Raw genomic sequence first — 15342 nt, forward strand, 5'->3', positions numbered from 1 at the left:
ATAGTAAAACCAAACCTGCTGGTGGTTTCAAGGATAAACTGGCTAACCTTAAGAAAAAAGTGCCACGTACATCTGAGATATCAATTTCGATTAAAAACACTAATTTAACATATGCAGAGGTTTTGAAAATGGCTCGTGAAAAGATTTCTTTAATAGATTTAGGTATAACTGATACTAAAATTAAGAGATCTATCATGGGTGGCATCTTGATTGAGATTCCGGGAGAAGACTCGGATACTAAGGCGGATTTATTGTTGACTAGTCTGCAACGAACATTTAAGGGGTAAAGCCACTCTAGAGCTCGAAAAAAAGACGTTTTTTTGATAATTTTTAACGGAAATACAATAAAGAAAATGGGAAATCTATTTATAGGAGTTTATTATACATGTTTCAAAGTATATAAAAAAAATTCTTTATTAATATTTAACACAAAATGGCGACTATATTATAAAAAACTCGAGGCCTCTTCTCGCCGAAGGGGCTTCACGGCCGGAAAGGTTACTCCCACAATTTTTAATCTAGAACAAAAAACAAAAATTTTTTTAAAACTATATATAATTTACTAGAGACTGACGTAGGGGATTTTGAAAATATTGAATTTTGAATAAGTAGTGCTTATTTGAAAAAAAAGATCCATTTTTCGGTAAAAAATTTCACTGTAAATTGTTTATAACAAAAGAAGTTGACAAAATATCAAAAAACCCCTACGTCAGTCTCTGCAGAATCTAATTACGATGCTACTGTGTAAATTTGAAATAAATCGGTCAAAAACTTTTCGAGTTATGTTTCCGGCCAATTTGAAAAACATTGTTTCGAGAAAAACGCGTTTAAAGTTTTAAGTACTAAGAACGTAATAAATTTTTTTATATACCTCTAGTCGGCAATGCCTGCACCGTAGATTTCACCTTCCATATCAAAATCCTCGTGCTCTACATCTTTCCTGGCTGATTTTAATGATGTCCTGGCCTCTTTCGCAGCATCAGACAATGAAAGCTCCGAAAACTTAATACGGCGAGCATCGGTCTCCAAGCAGTAATTATAACAGTTATGTCCAATAGTCAAGCCTAGGAGTTTCATAACTTGCATTATACTTGATATTCCGTCATTGTATGTGCACACAGCTAAATTTGCAACTGTGTCAAGCACAATTTTGCCGCTGGAAACAGCTTTTGGAGCCATCGACCATACGAGAGCGTTGAAACTTTCGTTGCTATTTTGTGTAAAACCGCCGATGCATCGCTCAAGCAGATCATCACTGCTCAGTTTTTCATAAATAGGCTTAATGGCTTCAAAAACTTCGTCAGGAAGGGCTGGCTTATGTTTGTATTCATGCAACTTATTTTCAGCCTTAGCCTTTTGCCACGAGCACCACGAATCTTCTCCGGACGGGCATTTGTCGTGCTGCGGTTTTTCGTCTGTCGATAGCTTGTGATACAGTGTTCCCCAGATTGCATCTCTCATTTTCTGCACTGAATCATGATTCCGGCGTATTGCTAATCCATAATAAATGGATAGTTCATCCATAAGTTTGCCAGTTAATTTTCCCTTTCCGCCAAGACCTTTTGTATTTTTTTTTACATTTCGAAGATGTGTACCCATTCGCTTCTGGACGTGATCGATACATTCTTTTTTAAAAACTTCCTTATTTTCAGCAGTCTGTGCGTCGAAAAGAGCTTTAAAAGTCTTTGAATCCCCATCTCCTACATAGTTAATATATTTAATATTATTTACAATTTCCGATCGTTGAAACATTTGTATAACAGCATCGACTTCCATTTTCCCCGCCGAGCCTTGGTGATTCGATTGACATTGGCTTCTATGTGTTTCCAACCACTCTACATATTCTTCAGTGTCACTCTTTTTTTCCCAAAATTCACAAGATTTGCAGTATTTTGATTTCACAACAATATCAAGCACTTTGCTGGTAAACAAACCAATAACTGTCACCAATCCGAACAGAGACGAAAAACCGCGCTTTCTCCACGATCCATCGCCTGAAACCGTAATACCATTCGTTTGTCCGCTTTCAATATATTTTTCATTCTCTTCTTGTGCAGCTTTACGCATGCTATTTTTGCAAACAGCTTCCGTTGCATTACAAATTGTGTGAATAAGTTTATCATAAAAAGAATGAAAAATCGGTCGAGGGAGATCCATAAATGCACAAAACTTTTCTATTCCATGTAGTTCGATTCCTAATAATCGCATTGCTAAAATCATTCTACGATTTAGTTCATATGATTTGTCTACGAATGGACAATTAGGAATAATAATTTGTTCACAATTATCACAAGAAAGTACAATTTTAAAACCTAAACCACGTCTCCCACTTTCGGTAAATTTTATGTTTGATTTACATGTTTTGCACACTAAAACATTAGACAGAATATTAAAAACTGCTACAAAATTTATCAGTCGATAGCCAAATGCCTCATCTACTTCAACTTCCTTATTTGATTCTTCTGCCTGCTTTAATTTTGTCGCAGATGTGCTGACGCTCTCCGGCTCTGGCGTCTCCAATTCATAGCGGTTCAACGGTCGTTTTCTGGAATTCGTTCTCCTTTTCATATATCCGCTACTTTGCTTCGTTCCTTTTTTTCCAGGATGCACAGGAGTACTCATTATTAAATATTACTAAACTTCACTAAAACTACAAATCAATTTAAAATTAGCGAAAAATTTACAAGAGTTCACTGTCGAGCACTGTTTTCTCAACGGTTTTCTAACCTTCACTAATATCAAAAAGAAATCTGAGAGCGGCAGACACTCTACAGGCATTCTATAGGTACCCTAAAAACTTTCCTTTTCATTATCCCGTAAGACTTTAAATAGGTAGAAACTCGGAACGCTCCACACATCGGGTTATCGATCGAGCGATGACGCGCCATAGAGCGGCAGTTTCGGTTTGAAAACAGATACTTAAAATTCCTTTAGCGCTACGGGACTAAATGTACATCATTTTTAAGACTCTAACGCATCATTTAAACGCAAAAAAAAAATCCATTTTTTGAAAATTCTAGAGTGGCTTTACCCCTTAAAGACATATATGGGGTTAAATTTCGAAAACCAACTAAAAAATCACAGTTGAGACTTACGGGGTTAGATGATTCTATGTCGACCTCGGAAATTGGCAAAATTCTTGCAAATATAGGTGGTTGTTTGTTTGCTGATATATCCTGTAGCCCGGTACGATTTGTACGTGAGGGCTTGGGCGTTGCGTATATACAATGCCCAATCTCTGCTGCGGTGTGTATTTTGGAGACTGGTAAAATCAGTATAGGATGGACGACAGCAAGAGTGGAACCAATTGACCCCAAACCGCTACAATGTTTTCGTTGTCTTGCGGTTAAACACACGCTTCAGCGATGCCCTGAAAGTAAAGATAGAAGATTCTGTTGCTACAAGTGTGGAGATCTTGACCATAAAGCCTCTGTATGTAAGAACAAGATTAGATGCCCGGTTTGCTTAGATAGAGGTCTCAGGGCTGACCACGTGGCAGGTTCTATAGCATGCAAGCCAATTCCCCCTGGAAAAATTATAGATATAAGAAATTACTCTGTATATAAAGATAATAATAATGGGCGTTTGATTATTCCTACCTTGTCAGCTAGTGTGTCCAATGAGGATCGGAGGCCTCAAGAAACCGCGGAGATCTCTGCCTTTAAAATGGACATGGATTTATAATGGTGACTTTATTATTAGCCTGTAATATAAACCATTCCAAATTAGCGCAGAACAATTTGTGCCATCTTATGCACGAGTTTGGAGCTGGACTTGCGCTTATGGCCGAGCCTCATTCGGTTCCGTATGGCGATGACATTCTTCTGATGGGTGCATTCTTCTGATTATCCTCCGACGGCTGCTATTTGCTGGAGAAGGGTCACTGGCTCGTTTCTTCCGATGCGGTCTTTGGAGCGTGGTCATGGTTTCTGCACGGTTAAGTGGAACTTGGTCATAATTCTTAGCTGCTACTACACTCGGAACATCTCGGATCACGTCTTTAATGAATTTTTGGATGAGATCTTGCTCGTCATTATTAAGTATAAACATTGCCCGATCTTTGTGATTGGCGATTTTAATGCAAGACATAGTGATTGGGATCCAAGACGTACTAATAAGCGAGGTATTCTACTCAGAAATTGGATGGAGAAAGCAAACCTTTTTATTTTAAATAATAATTTTGTTAATACCTGTGTGAGATGGCAGGGTGAATCAGTGGTTGATTTAGCCCTTGCTAATCCAGCGGCTAGGAATCTGGTGAGTGACTGTATTATAGATACTCAGTCTGTTACCCTATCCGACCATAGGTTGATTCGATTGGTTATGGGACCATCCTGTTCTAGGAGAAAATTCTATGTTATTAATAGTAAACTCCCCGGATAGAATTATAATAAACTGAATACGGATATGTTGTTGGCTGGTTCTATTGGTCTTGCTTGGCCGTCTAACCATTCGGATGAAACCTCTGCGAGCACGATGGTCCGGTGGCTGTGTGAATCCGTGAGAGAGATCTCTGATCTGTCTATGCCACGGAGTAGAGGATTCAGTAGAGAGTCTTCCTACTGGTGGTGTGAGGAGGTGGCGGCATCTCGCAGATTAGTTATGAGAGCGCGACGTACTCTCTTCAGAACAAGGAGAAAAGGTAATAATATTATGACAAATAGTAAATATAGAGATTATAGAATTTGTTTTCGTAACTATAGAATATGTATTATTAAAGCTAAGAATAGAGCGTGGAATGAGTTACTGAATAAATTAAATGACGATCCTTGGAGTCTACCTTACAAAATAGTACTCAAAAAACTAAAACTGGTTTCTCACTCTGTCTGCGAGGTGCTGTCTCACTCTACGATTATGAATATTATCGATACTCTTTTTCCGGATGATATTAACGAACGTGAGTCTTATGAGTATCATTTTGTATGGCATGAAGATCTCTCTCTTAGTTTGGCGGAATTACAGAGGGCGTTTAAAAAGCTGCGTGGTAATAGAAAAGCCCCCGGACCGGACGGGGTTCTGGAGAGGATTGTTGCCGGTAGCTCGAGGAGCTTCATGGAGATTTGGCGAATGTGTTTTAATGCTTGCCTTCGTAAAGGTGTTTTCCCTTCTGTTTGAAAAACAGCAAAACTGGTTTTAATTAAAAAAAAAGGAGGGTGAGTATTCTGATCCGGGAATATATAAACCGATTTGCCTTCTAGATGAATCGTCTAAACTACTTAAAAGGATCATTTTATCAAGGTTTAATGACCATCTGGGGTTGTCCGGCTTTCTCTCTGAGAATCAGTTTGGTTTCAGAGAAGGGCGGTCAACCCTAGATGCTATCTTAAAACTCAGGGAAATAGTCTGTAACTGTATTAAAGAGGGTAAAATAGTTATTGCAGTAGCTTTTGATATTAAAAATGCTTTTAATTCCTTACCGTGGAGAGTGATTCGTTCGCGGCCATGGTCTCCATGGAGTTCCCTGGGTATTTGTGTGCTGTTATCTCTGCATACCTGTCTGACAGGAGCTTAGTTTATATGGACTCTGGGGGCGCTATACGTAGGCGGAGTGTTTTGCGGTGTTCCGCAGGGTTCGGTCCTTAGGCCGACTCTGTGGAATATTGGTTACAATAGTGTGCTCAATCTGGCCCTTCCGTTGGGCTGTAGTTTAATTGGATATGCGGATGATACAGTCCTGCTTGTTTCTGGGGAAAATCTAGCTGCTACCTCTAATCTGGCCCCCATGGTTGTGGCTGGCATGGTTATTAAGAGGATGCTGGAGTGGAAGCCGAACTCCGACGCGAAAGCGCCATCATTTCGATGGTACTAAAAAAAAATGACATTATCGGCGTAGCCTACGGACCTATGCCGCGTAGGTCCGTGTGTACGCATTTGTTTGTAGTGGTAACTCACTACACTGACGTGTGGTCTGTGTACGTGTGATCGGATAGTTTGTAAACAAACGATGCTTGCGCTTGTTTCCTCGACTAAAATTTCGTCGCAAGGCTGCAATATAATGTCCGAGAAAACATAGGCGTATACAAGGTGTCAAATAAATATGAATTAAATATGACAAAATAATAAATTAAAAATATACATATAATACTATATATATCACTGAAGAAAAATGTCATATATTTTTTTTATTTTTATCCTTATGTAATAAATACAAAATAGCTAATTAATCAATTAATTAATATATACATATACACATATATTGAATAAATAGTTATCCCTATTTTGTATTTTATATGATAATGGCTGAAATAATGAGAGTATATATCAATTCGGTCATTATATAAAATATAAAATAAAGATAATTTTATTTAATATGTATATGTATGTATTGAATAATTAATTAACTTATTTATTTATTTTGTATTAATTACATAAAAATAAAAATAGAGAAAGCATATTTTTTTCCAATTAGATATATAGTATTATATATATTTTTTTCAAATAAAATATTTTATCATATCTAATTTATATCTATTAGACACTTTGTATAAGTCTATTTCGTCTCGTATGTACATCACACAGCCATACGATAGAATTTCAATTGCGAGAAAAAAGGTGAAATAACTTTATAAATTATGCGATAAAACATTAAAAGACCACACTTGTAGTAAATAACAAACTTAGAAATACTTATTTCTTAAAATCTGTAAGCTCACGATAGATCGCCTCTGACAATATTTCTTACAATTTGCCAGCTCACGAATAAATCGTCTTTGGCTCTCTTTTTTCTAAACTGTCAGTAGACGTTAGATCGCCTTTGACTGTATTTATTAAAAATTGTCAGCTCACGATAGATCGCCTCTGACAATGTTTCTTACAATTTGCCAGCTTACGAATAAATCGTCTTTGGCTCTGTTTTTTCTAAACTGTCAGCTGACGTTAGATCGCCTCTGACTGTATTTATTAAAAATTGTCAGCTTACGATAGATCGCTTCTGACAATATTTCTTACAATTTGCCAGCTCACGAATAAATCGTCTTTGGCTCTGTTTTTTCTAAACTGTCAGCTGACGTTAGATCGCCTCTGACTGTATTTATTAAAAATTGTCAGCTGACGTTAGATCGCCTCTGACTGTATTTGTTAAAAATTATCAGCTGATGTTAGATCGCCTCTGACTGTATTTATTAAAAATTGTCAGCTCACGATAGATCGTCTCTGACAATATTTCTTACAATTTGTCAGCTCACGAATAAATTGTCTTTGGCTCTCTTTTTTCTAAAAAAATGTCACCACTACAAACATATTTGTTTGTAGTGGTGACACACTACACCGACGTGCGGTTACGTCATCTGCGCGTCAGATGTTTTGTAAACAATGCTCGCGTTTTTTTTTTCGACTGAAATTCCGTAATAAAACTACAATTTTATGTACGAAATGAAATAGGCATACACCAGATGTCTGATAAATTAAAAAAACTAGTACAGTAAAAATTAATATATTTAACATACATGTAATACTTTAGACTATATATATTATATATAATAAATAATATGCTTTTCTTATTTTTACCCTTATGTAATTTATATAAAATTAACAAATTATTGTATATTGAATGTTCATATATTGTTATATTTATTTTGTACTTTATACAATTGATTAATGGATAATACATTTCTTGTAGTATTTTATATATATATACACACAAAGTGTATTAAAAGTTCCGGAACAGTAAAATATGTCGAAACAAACTTATTTTAGAGAAAAATGTTTGATACAAAAGTTGTAGGATTTAAAATGTACTATATACTGATATTATCAGTTTGATCTTGAATGGAGGCGCTTCGGAGATTGAAAGGTCATCTTCACTTTTTGAAATGGAACTATCCTAATTTTGTTGTACAAATCGATTCCTTGCAATATTCGGCGAAAAATGTTATAGAAATAGTATAGCCGAAAATTGAATAGTTTACGAGATATTTTATACTTTAATTTGACATCATTTTATAAAAACTATAAAGTATCTATATATATATATAATAATTTTTCAATTATCTTACCTTGACACTTTCATGCACAAAATAATGAGAGCAATCGACAGATGTAAAAAAAAACACATCGTTGTCTTTAAAAAAAAATATGTTGTCGAAATGATCAATCATATATTTTTCTTAAAAATAACTATGTTTTTTTTACATCTATCAATTCCTTTCATTATTTTGTGCATAAAAGTGTTGAAGTAAGATAATTAAAAAATAAATATTACGAGATATTTTACAGTTTATGTAAAATTATGTGAAATAAAAGTATAAAATATCTCGTAAAGTATTAAATTTTCGGCTATACTACTTCTATAACTTTTTACGCCGAATATTGCAAGAAATCGATTTGTATTACAAAATTAGGGTACTTCCATTGAAGAAAATGAACATCACCTTGAAATCTCCGAAGCGTCTCCAATCAAGATTAAACTGATAAGATCAGTATATAGTACATTTTAAATCGTACAACTTTTGTATCAAACATTTTTCTTCACAATGATTTTTTTTTCGACATATTTTACCGTTCCGGAACTTTTGGCACACTCTGTATATATATATATACTGAATACATATGATTGAATATTATAATATGTATTATTGTTTCAGTTATTATTTTATAAAATCTTTAATAAAGATAAATGTATATGAAATAGATGTGTGCATGCTTTAATAAATTAACAATTTTATTTTTTTATTTTTTATTTTTTATTCATTACATAAGGAGAAAAAGGAAAGAATAGCTTTCTTCAATTTTATTTATTTATTTTTTATTTTTTATTCATTACATAAGGAGAAAAAGGAAAGAATAGCTTTCTTTTTTACTGTACAGTATTATATATATTGTTGCGCCCGTACTATTTCGCCGCTGATGCTGTGTGTGTTACAGCTGACGGACCGATCGATATTATCGATCGGTCCGTCAGCTGTAACACACACAGCATCAGCGGCGAAATAGTACGGGCGCAGCAATATATATGTACACCGTATACATATGTATACACCATATGTTTAATTGAAATTAATAAACTTAAAAAAGAAAGCTATTCTTTTCTGTTTTTTCTTATGTAACGAATACAAAATAAAAAAATAAGTAATTTAATAGTTAATTTATTAATTATAACATACACACACCTATTTCATATACATTTATCTTTATTTAGGATTTTATAAAATAATGACTGAAACAATTAATACATATTGTAATATTCAATATGTGTATTCAATATTGTATATATAAAACATTAAAACAAATGTATTAAATAATCTTAATCGTTATTGTATAATGTACAAAATAAAGATAATAAAATGTTTCATATATGTATATTAAATATACAATAATTAACTAATTGAGTATTAATTACATACGGATACAAATAAGGAAAGCATATGACATTTATTACATGTAATATAGTCTATAATATTATATGTATGTCAAGTATATTTTCATTTTTACTTTACTACTTTTTATCACAATTTATTAGACATCTGGTATCATGCCGATTTCGTTTGGTATATTAAATTGCAGTTTTGTGACGGAATTTCGATCGAAAAAAGTACGAATATCTGTTAACAATTTACACCATAACACAGATCAATGTAGTAAACGAAAGAAAACGTTATAACAAATTGCCAGCTCACGTTACATCGTCTCTGGCTTTATTTGTATTTTTTTATTATTATTATTAATTAAAATAATATAGAATGGGTCCCATCCGCCGCCCATTCTTGTGAGACGCAACCATTATTCTTATTCTTCGTCTCTCCGATTTTGCACACCAACTGTGTGAATAATAAAGCATTTTTTAAGTGTGGAAAAGCACAGATCGAATATTATCGATATTACATTAAAAAATGCTACTTTTTAAACTATATTGCTTTTTTTGAATGCCATGTTGCGGAAATCACTTATTGTGAAGGAAAAAGCGACAGCTTGTTCTTTTCTATTATATTCATTAAATGACGTCTCATGCGCTGAACGTCATTAGAATATTTTTCTTCACAAGGATTTTTTCCTAAAACTACAGCTGTTGCGAAAGCAGCTGCATAAATTCCGCAACTTGTGCTGTCCGGTTGTGATTGAACTTTTTGAAATGTTATATCACTCACGTTTATCGTTGGATAACGTTTGCGAATATAATCTTTCTCTTTTTCTGCCAATTTGTCGTATGTACAGTTAGGTAAACTGTCATACACGTGCAGTTTGGAGCCATCAAAAAAAATGCATCGCCAGTGATCAGTACAGTTGCCTCCAATTATTTGTAAACTGTTATCGCTATCACTGGCTGTTATTAGTTCAGGAAATTGCAAATACTGAACGCTTTGCGTTTCGAAACAAGAAGTTTTTCTAACAATGCGTAAGAATGTGTCTAACGATTCATCGTTTAGTTGGTTCTGTACAGGCAAAACATTGTTTCTCACCAAAGAAAGAGGAACAATTGTATCATCTAGAACTTTTTTACGTTTTGCTATTTCATCTTTAGTCAGATTTTTTCTCTTTGTATAACTGACAAAGATACAATCGCTATCTTGCTCTGCATTCAGATCAGCAGTAACATTTGTCGCGTCTGTTAGCAAAATGTTCCGTTGTAATTCTTTCTTAGCTTGTACAATATTTGTCTCTTGTACTTTGTTATTTTCTTGCACACTTAATTTGTGACTAACTTTCTTTTTAGATGCTTTCTCTTGAGCATCCACAATATATTGTGGATTTCTAATAGGCATATGTCTGTTATGCCGACTGTCTAAGATTTCTGGCAATATACACTCGTAATAGAAGCGTGTTAAGATAGGTACCATTTCTTTTTCCCAAAAGACATTGTCTCTATCAACACGCACGGTTTTTATACTTTTTGGGGTCCATATTACGAAAATACAATAACTGCGTTGCGTTATATTCAACTGACCCTGAACTTGATAAAAGAATCGGTGAATCCGATTCATTTTATCTGTATTTTTTTTGTCATATATGCCTCTTAATTGAGGCAATTTTTGTATTGCTTCATCAGCTGTTAAATTCTCCGCTGATAGAGGACATTTTATTTCCACCAGACCATCTTCATCAATAAGTCCATCGGGAGAAGCACCCAAGCATAGATTTTCATTATCTATGAACAATCCGCATGGCTCAATTTTTTTATTCAATTTTGCAGCCAACTCTATTCTAGCGACTTCCTCGCTATCACGACCATATTTCATGGCTGCAGTGTCAAGATGTGGAGGAAATAAAATGCTTTTTACTGTCGCTGCACAAGACGTTGTTGGTCTCATGCGACATACGGTTCCAAAATTGGATGCCGTTAGCATTTCACGTCTCAATGAATGCCATAGTTCACATTCACTTTGGCCTCTTGTTTCTCGTTCAATTTTTTTCCTGTTTTCAGCGTTTTCCACCAACTTTTCTATGTGATTTTCTTCAAGTTGTTGGTATACGTCAGACGGAAGATCTGGCTTTTCTGATTGTGGGCCATAATGACAATCTGTCCCTGGCTCTCGTTTGAATTTTTTTTCTCTGCCGTGCACTTCTCGAGATTTTTTGGTTCTCGATACTTTTATTTGTCGCCGTATTTCTAAATTTTCAACAACCCGAGGAACATCCTTACTCATGCTTTGATACACTTGCGTGAGCACTTGTTGAGTATTATGTTGCACAACTGCTCCCGCAATTCTAGCATTGTAAGAACCTCGTAGGCCGAAATTTATGCGCTTTCCACCTATTTCTTTGCAGATTATCAAATTGAACCATTCTGCAGGATTGTTTGTTACATTTAACAACAAACTATCTGAATAAGCGCTCAAGTGCATTACAGCATTCTGAATTTTCTGATATAAACCGTGGAATTTCAAATACGGTACATAATTTTGTATTTTCTCACGGTTTTCTTCACATATACGGCCGCGTTCTTCACATCTTCTATGCTCACCAAAAATATGGCTAGGAATATTCAAAATATCTTTTTGCAATTCCGTAGCCTTTATATGATGAGGTACTTTTTCTTCGTTTCGTTGAGTGGCTGCCTCTACCACTTCTTTCCGTATTTTTAAAATGTTGTTTTTTACAACATTTCGTAGTTCTACAAAACCGCGTTTTCTCCGCTGTTTTGGCAGAACTGTCTGTGCAACAGCTTTCAACTTTTTGCAAAAATTGCGAAGCAAATGATTGGTACACTCTATTTTTTTAACAGTTACCATTTGTTCGCGATACGGTGCATTATTTTTTATGGACTGATATACACTGCTGTCGCCGTCAGCAATAACTGTTTTATATATCAGTCCATGCATTTCTAGGCTGTTTTGAAAACCTTCTACAATGGCATCACTTTCCATTTTTGTTGAGCTAGCGTTGCGGTCAAAATTTTTATAGCATTTATGATTTTTTGCCTTCAGACCGTTCCGCTCCGCTATATCACACACCGTGCAAAATTTGTTGCGGATACCAATAAAGAGAACTTTTCTTGTGCGGTAACCAATTATAGCACCAACACCGGAAAGTGAATCGTAGGCGTTACCGTACGATCTCTTCGTCCAACTACCATCCGCTACAACGGTGATATACGGAATGCCATTAATAGTTTCATTCCTCTCGAGGGCAAATTGTTTCTCGAGCTCGCCTGCCATTTTCATACTTTCCATGGCTGTTTTTTGAAAATCATCGACTATATCTTCTTGATTTTTAATATAAGTCTTTTCAGACATACAAGGGATATTTATACCCGCACAGAATTCTTCCAATTGGGCATAACCATTTCCAACTGTTATAGTTGTAGCTACAGTAGCTTTATTGAGATCCAGCTTCTTAGGCTCTATAGGTTCTGACCATATGTTGGCTTCATAGTGGCACATTTGGCACTTGAAGAACAATTGAGTCAGTAACCCACAGCGACGAGAATCGACGTGTTTCCAATCTTTAAATTGGCACTCGTGTGCCAATTCCTCGTGCATGATCATCAAACACTCTGTGGATCTCTTTCAACATAAAAGAAATGTCGACAATACTACGATTTTCGGGCATGCTTTCTTCAATACAATTTGTATCCAGAAGGCCCTTCTCGATAACAAGTTCATTGTTATCTTCATAATGTTTAATATCTACATTACACTTATCTTCTACCAGACATTGCATTACTTTTGTACTGACATTCGAATCTGTAACATCGTGCAATTGTGAACACGACGATTCGTCGTCAATACTGTTAGTAAGCATGCCATTTTCTTTACCTCTCAAATTTTGCAATTCTTCAACTGCCTCCAAGTGTACTTTTTGCACTTCTTTGCTCTGCAGCTGACGTCTGTAAAAATTAATAAATCATTAATATATTTTTATTACATTTATTATACATATTTATGTTACTAAAAAATTGAATATATTAAAATATTATATATAAAAAATATGCAACAATATAAAAATGGAAAAAAGTTGCATCTACAAAGTTTTAGCAATCTTTTCTTTATTTTTATTTTACTTTTATTATCTATATATCTAATCGGATAGGCAATCGTATCTTTCAATTTTATTTCAAGTATTATAATAGCCTCCGATTTTGATATTAAAAGTTACCAGTCCACGAGAAAGCCGTCTCTGGCTAGTAGTATGTTGGCAGGTATGGGCCGTCACAACAAACCCCCACCACCTACCCCGTCTAGGCCCCCCGCGGTGGGTCTGGCGCCAAAACATTCCCCCACTCCTCTCTGACGGGATGGGAAAAAAAGATGGCGGCTACGGGTAAACAAGATGGCGGATGTTGACAAGATGGCGGAAATTTTTATTTTTCCGAATTGAGAAAATCCAAACGGGGTTCGAACCTGGATCGCTGGATTTCTAGTCCTGGTCCTAGTCTGCTGGGCTACCTATAGATCTAATGAAATAAGTCGTAGGGTCGTATTTATGGCAGGCGCGGGATGACGTAAACTTTTTATTTTTTTCCGAATTGAGAAAATCCAAACCGGGTTCGAACCTGGATCGCTGGGTTTCTAGTCCTGGTCCTAGTCCGCATGGCTACCTATAGATCAAATGAAATAAGTCGTAGGGTCGTATTTATAGCTATGGGGCCTGGCAGGTATGGGACCTGGCAGGTATGGGGTACCAAAACAAACGACGTCACACAGTCGCCTCTAGTCCGTGAAGGGAAGGGACGTATTTATGGTGGAGCCGCGTCTACATAAGGTACCCCGGACTCTCAGGCAGGTATGGGGCATCAAAACAAACGACGTCACACAGTCGCCTCTAGTCCGTGAAGGGAAGGGACGTATTTATGGTGGAGCCGCGTCTACATGAGGTACCCCGGACTCTCTGGCAGGTATGGGACGTCAAAACAAACGACGTCACACAGTCGCCTCGTGAAGGAGCGTATTTATGGTGGGGCCGCGTCTATATGAGGTACCCCGGACTCTCTGGCAGGTATGGGAAATGTAAACAAACATCGCCAAGGTGTCGAGCGGGGGATGATAGAACTACGACCTGCGAGCGGGCAAGTATGGGAGAACAAAAGAACGACGGAGTCAAACGGTGGATTCTGCTAGACCGATATTCGACGAGATGACGACTAAGGGGGTGCAAACGGTATAGAGCGTGCGCCGGTATAGCGAACAAAAGAACGCAGCGACGAATGATCGGACGACTTTTAGTCTGATATTCGGCATGCTGGTTAAGGTGGCAGCGATATCTCGTGAACGGAATGAGCCACCCCGCGGATTGAGCGCGCTGTAAGGATTGTCGAGTGCAGGAACATGCGAAAAGAGGAAGGAAACAAACACGAGAAATGGAATACAAAATCGTTTATTTGGAATTTTTCTTAAGAATACATAATTGAACTGACAAAATAAAGTTTATACATTTTATGATTTTCAATAGAATCAAATTTAATTATAAATGATAAAAGTATACATTAATGTATGAATTACAAATATTATTTCAAAGCATGCATCGAGAAATGTTAAATATATAAAATAAAATGTTTTATTTGAAATTTTTAAAAATACATTGTTGAATATTACAACAAGTACTTGTACGTACTTTCGTTTGCTCATTTTTTTTACAATGAAAAATTTTGCGATATAAGCATACTATCAGTCTGTCGTTTTGGTTATAATCATCGGTGAAAAGACGAAGAAATTGCTCAAGGTTGTAACCAAGAGACAAATAGTAAAGAAACACGCAACAATATTGGCCGCATGTTTGCGAAAAAAATCCTTGTAGCTGCACGGTGTTCCATCGATACATGGTGGAATTTCGTCGAAGTCGCAGATGAAATCGTTGATCCGAGTGTGGCGGGATTCCGTAACTATCGAAATATGTGCCGGTACCGTGCTCGTCGATGTAGAAGGCGACCCAGTGTCTTCCGGGGCGATCATGCTCGTCTGTATTAGCGAC

General features: G+C 36.0%; 2 protein-coding genes across 2 annotated transcripts; both read right to left on the reverse strand.

Annotated features, from left to right (window-relative positions):
* Positions 1-248: 248 nt before the first annotated feature.
* Positions 249-2878, reverse strand: LOC105676856 (uncharacterized). Its single transcript, XM_067360057.1, has 3 exons — positions 1732-2878; positions 872-1656; positions 249-518 (listed from the first exon to the last, which is right to left on the reverse strand). Exons 1-2 carry the CDS (start codon positions 2620-2622, stop codon positions 874-876), a joined length of 1674 nt encoding a protein of 557 aa, XP_067216158.1. The 5' UTR covers positions 2623-2878; the 3' UTR covers positions 249-518; positions 872-873.
* A 6065-nt stretch (positions 2879-8943) lies between these two features.
* On the reverse strand, positions 8944-12695 carry LOC137001454 (uncharacterized). The gene has a single exon (XM_067360331.1). It carries the CDS (start codon positions 12666-12668, stop codon positions 9882-9884), a length of 2787 nt encoding a protein of 928 aa, XP_067216432.1. The 5' UTR covers positions 12669-12695; the 3' UTR covers positions 8944-9881.
* Between the last annotated feature and the right edge of the window lie 2647 nt (positions 12696-15342).

The sequence above is a fragment of the Linepithema humile genome, chromosome 8 (assembly GCF_040581485.1).
Source record: "Linepithema humile isolate Giens D197 chromosome 8, Lhum_UNIL_v1.0, whole genome shotgun sequence".
NCBI classification, from domain to species: domain Eukaryota; kingdom Metazoa; phylum Arthropoda; class Insecta; order Hymenoptera; family Formicidae; genus Linepithema; species Linepithema humile.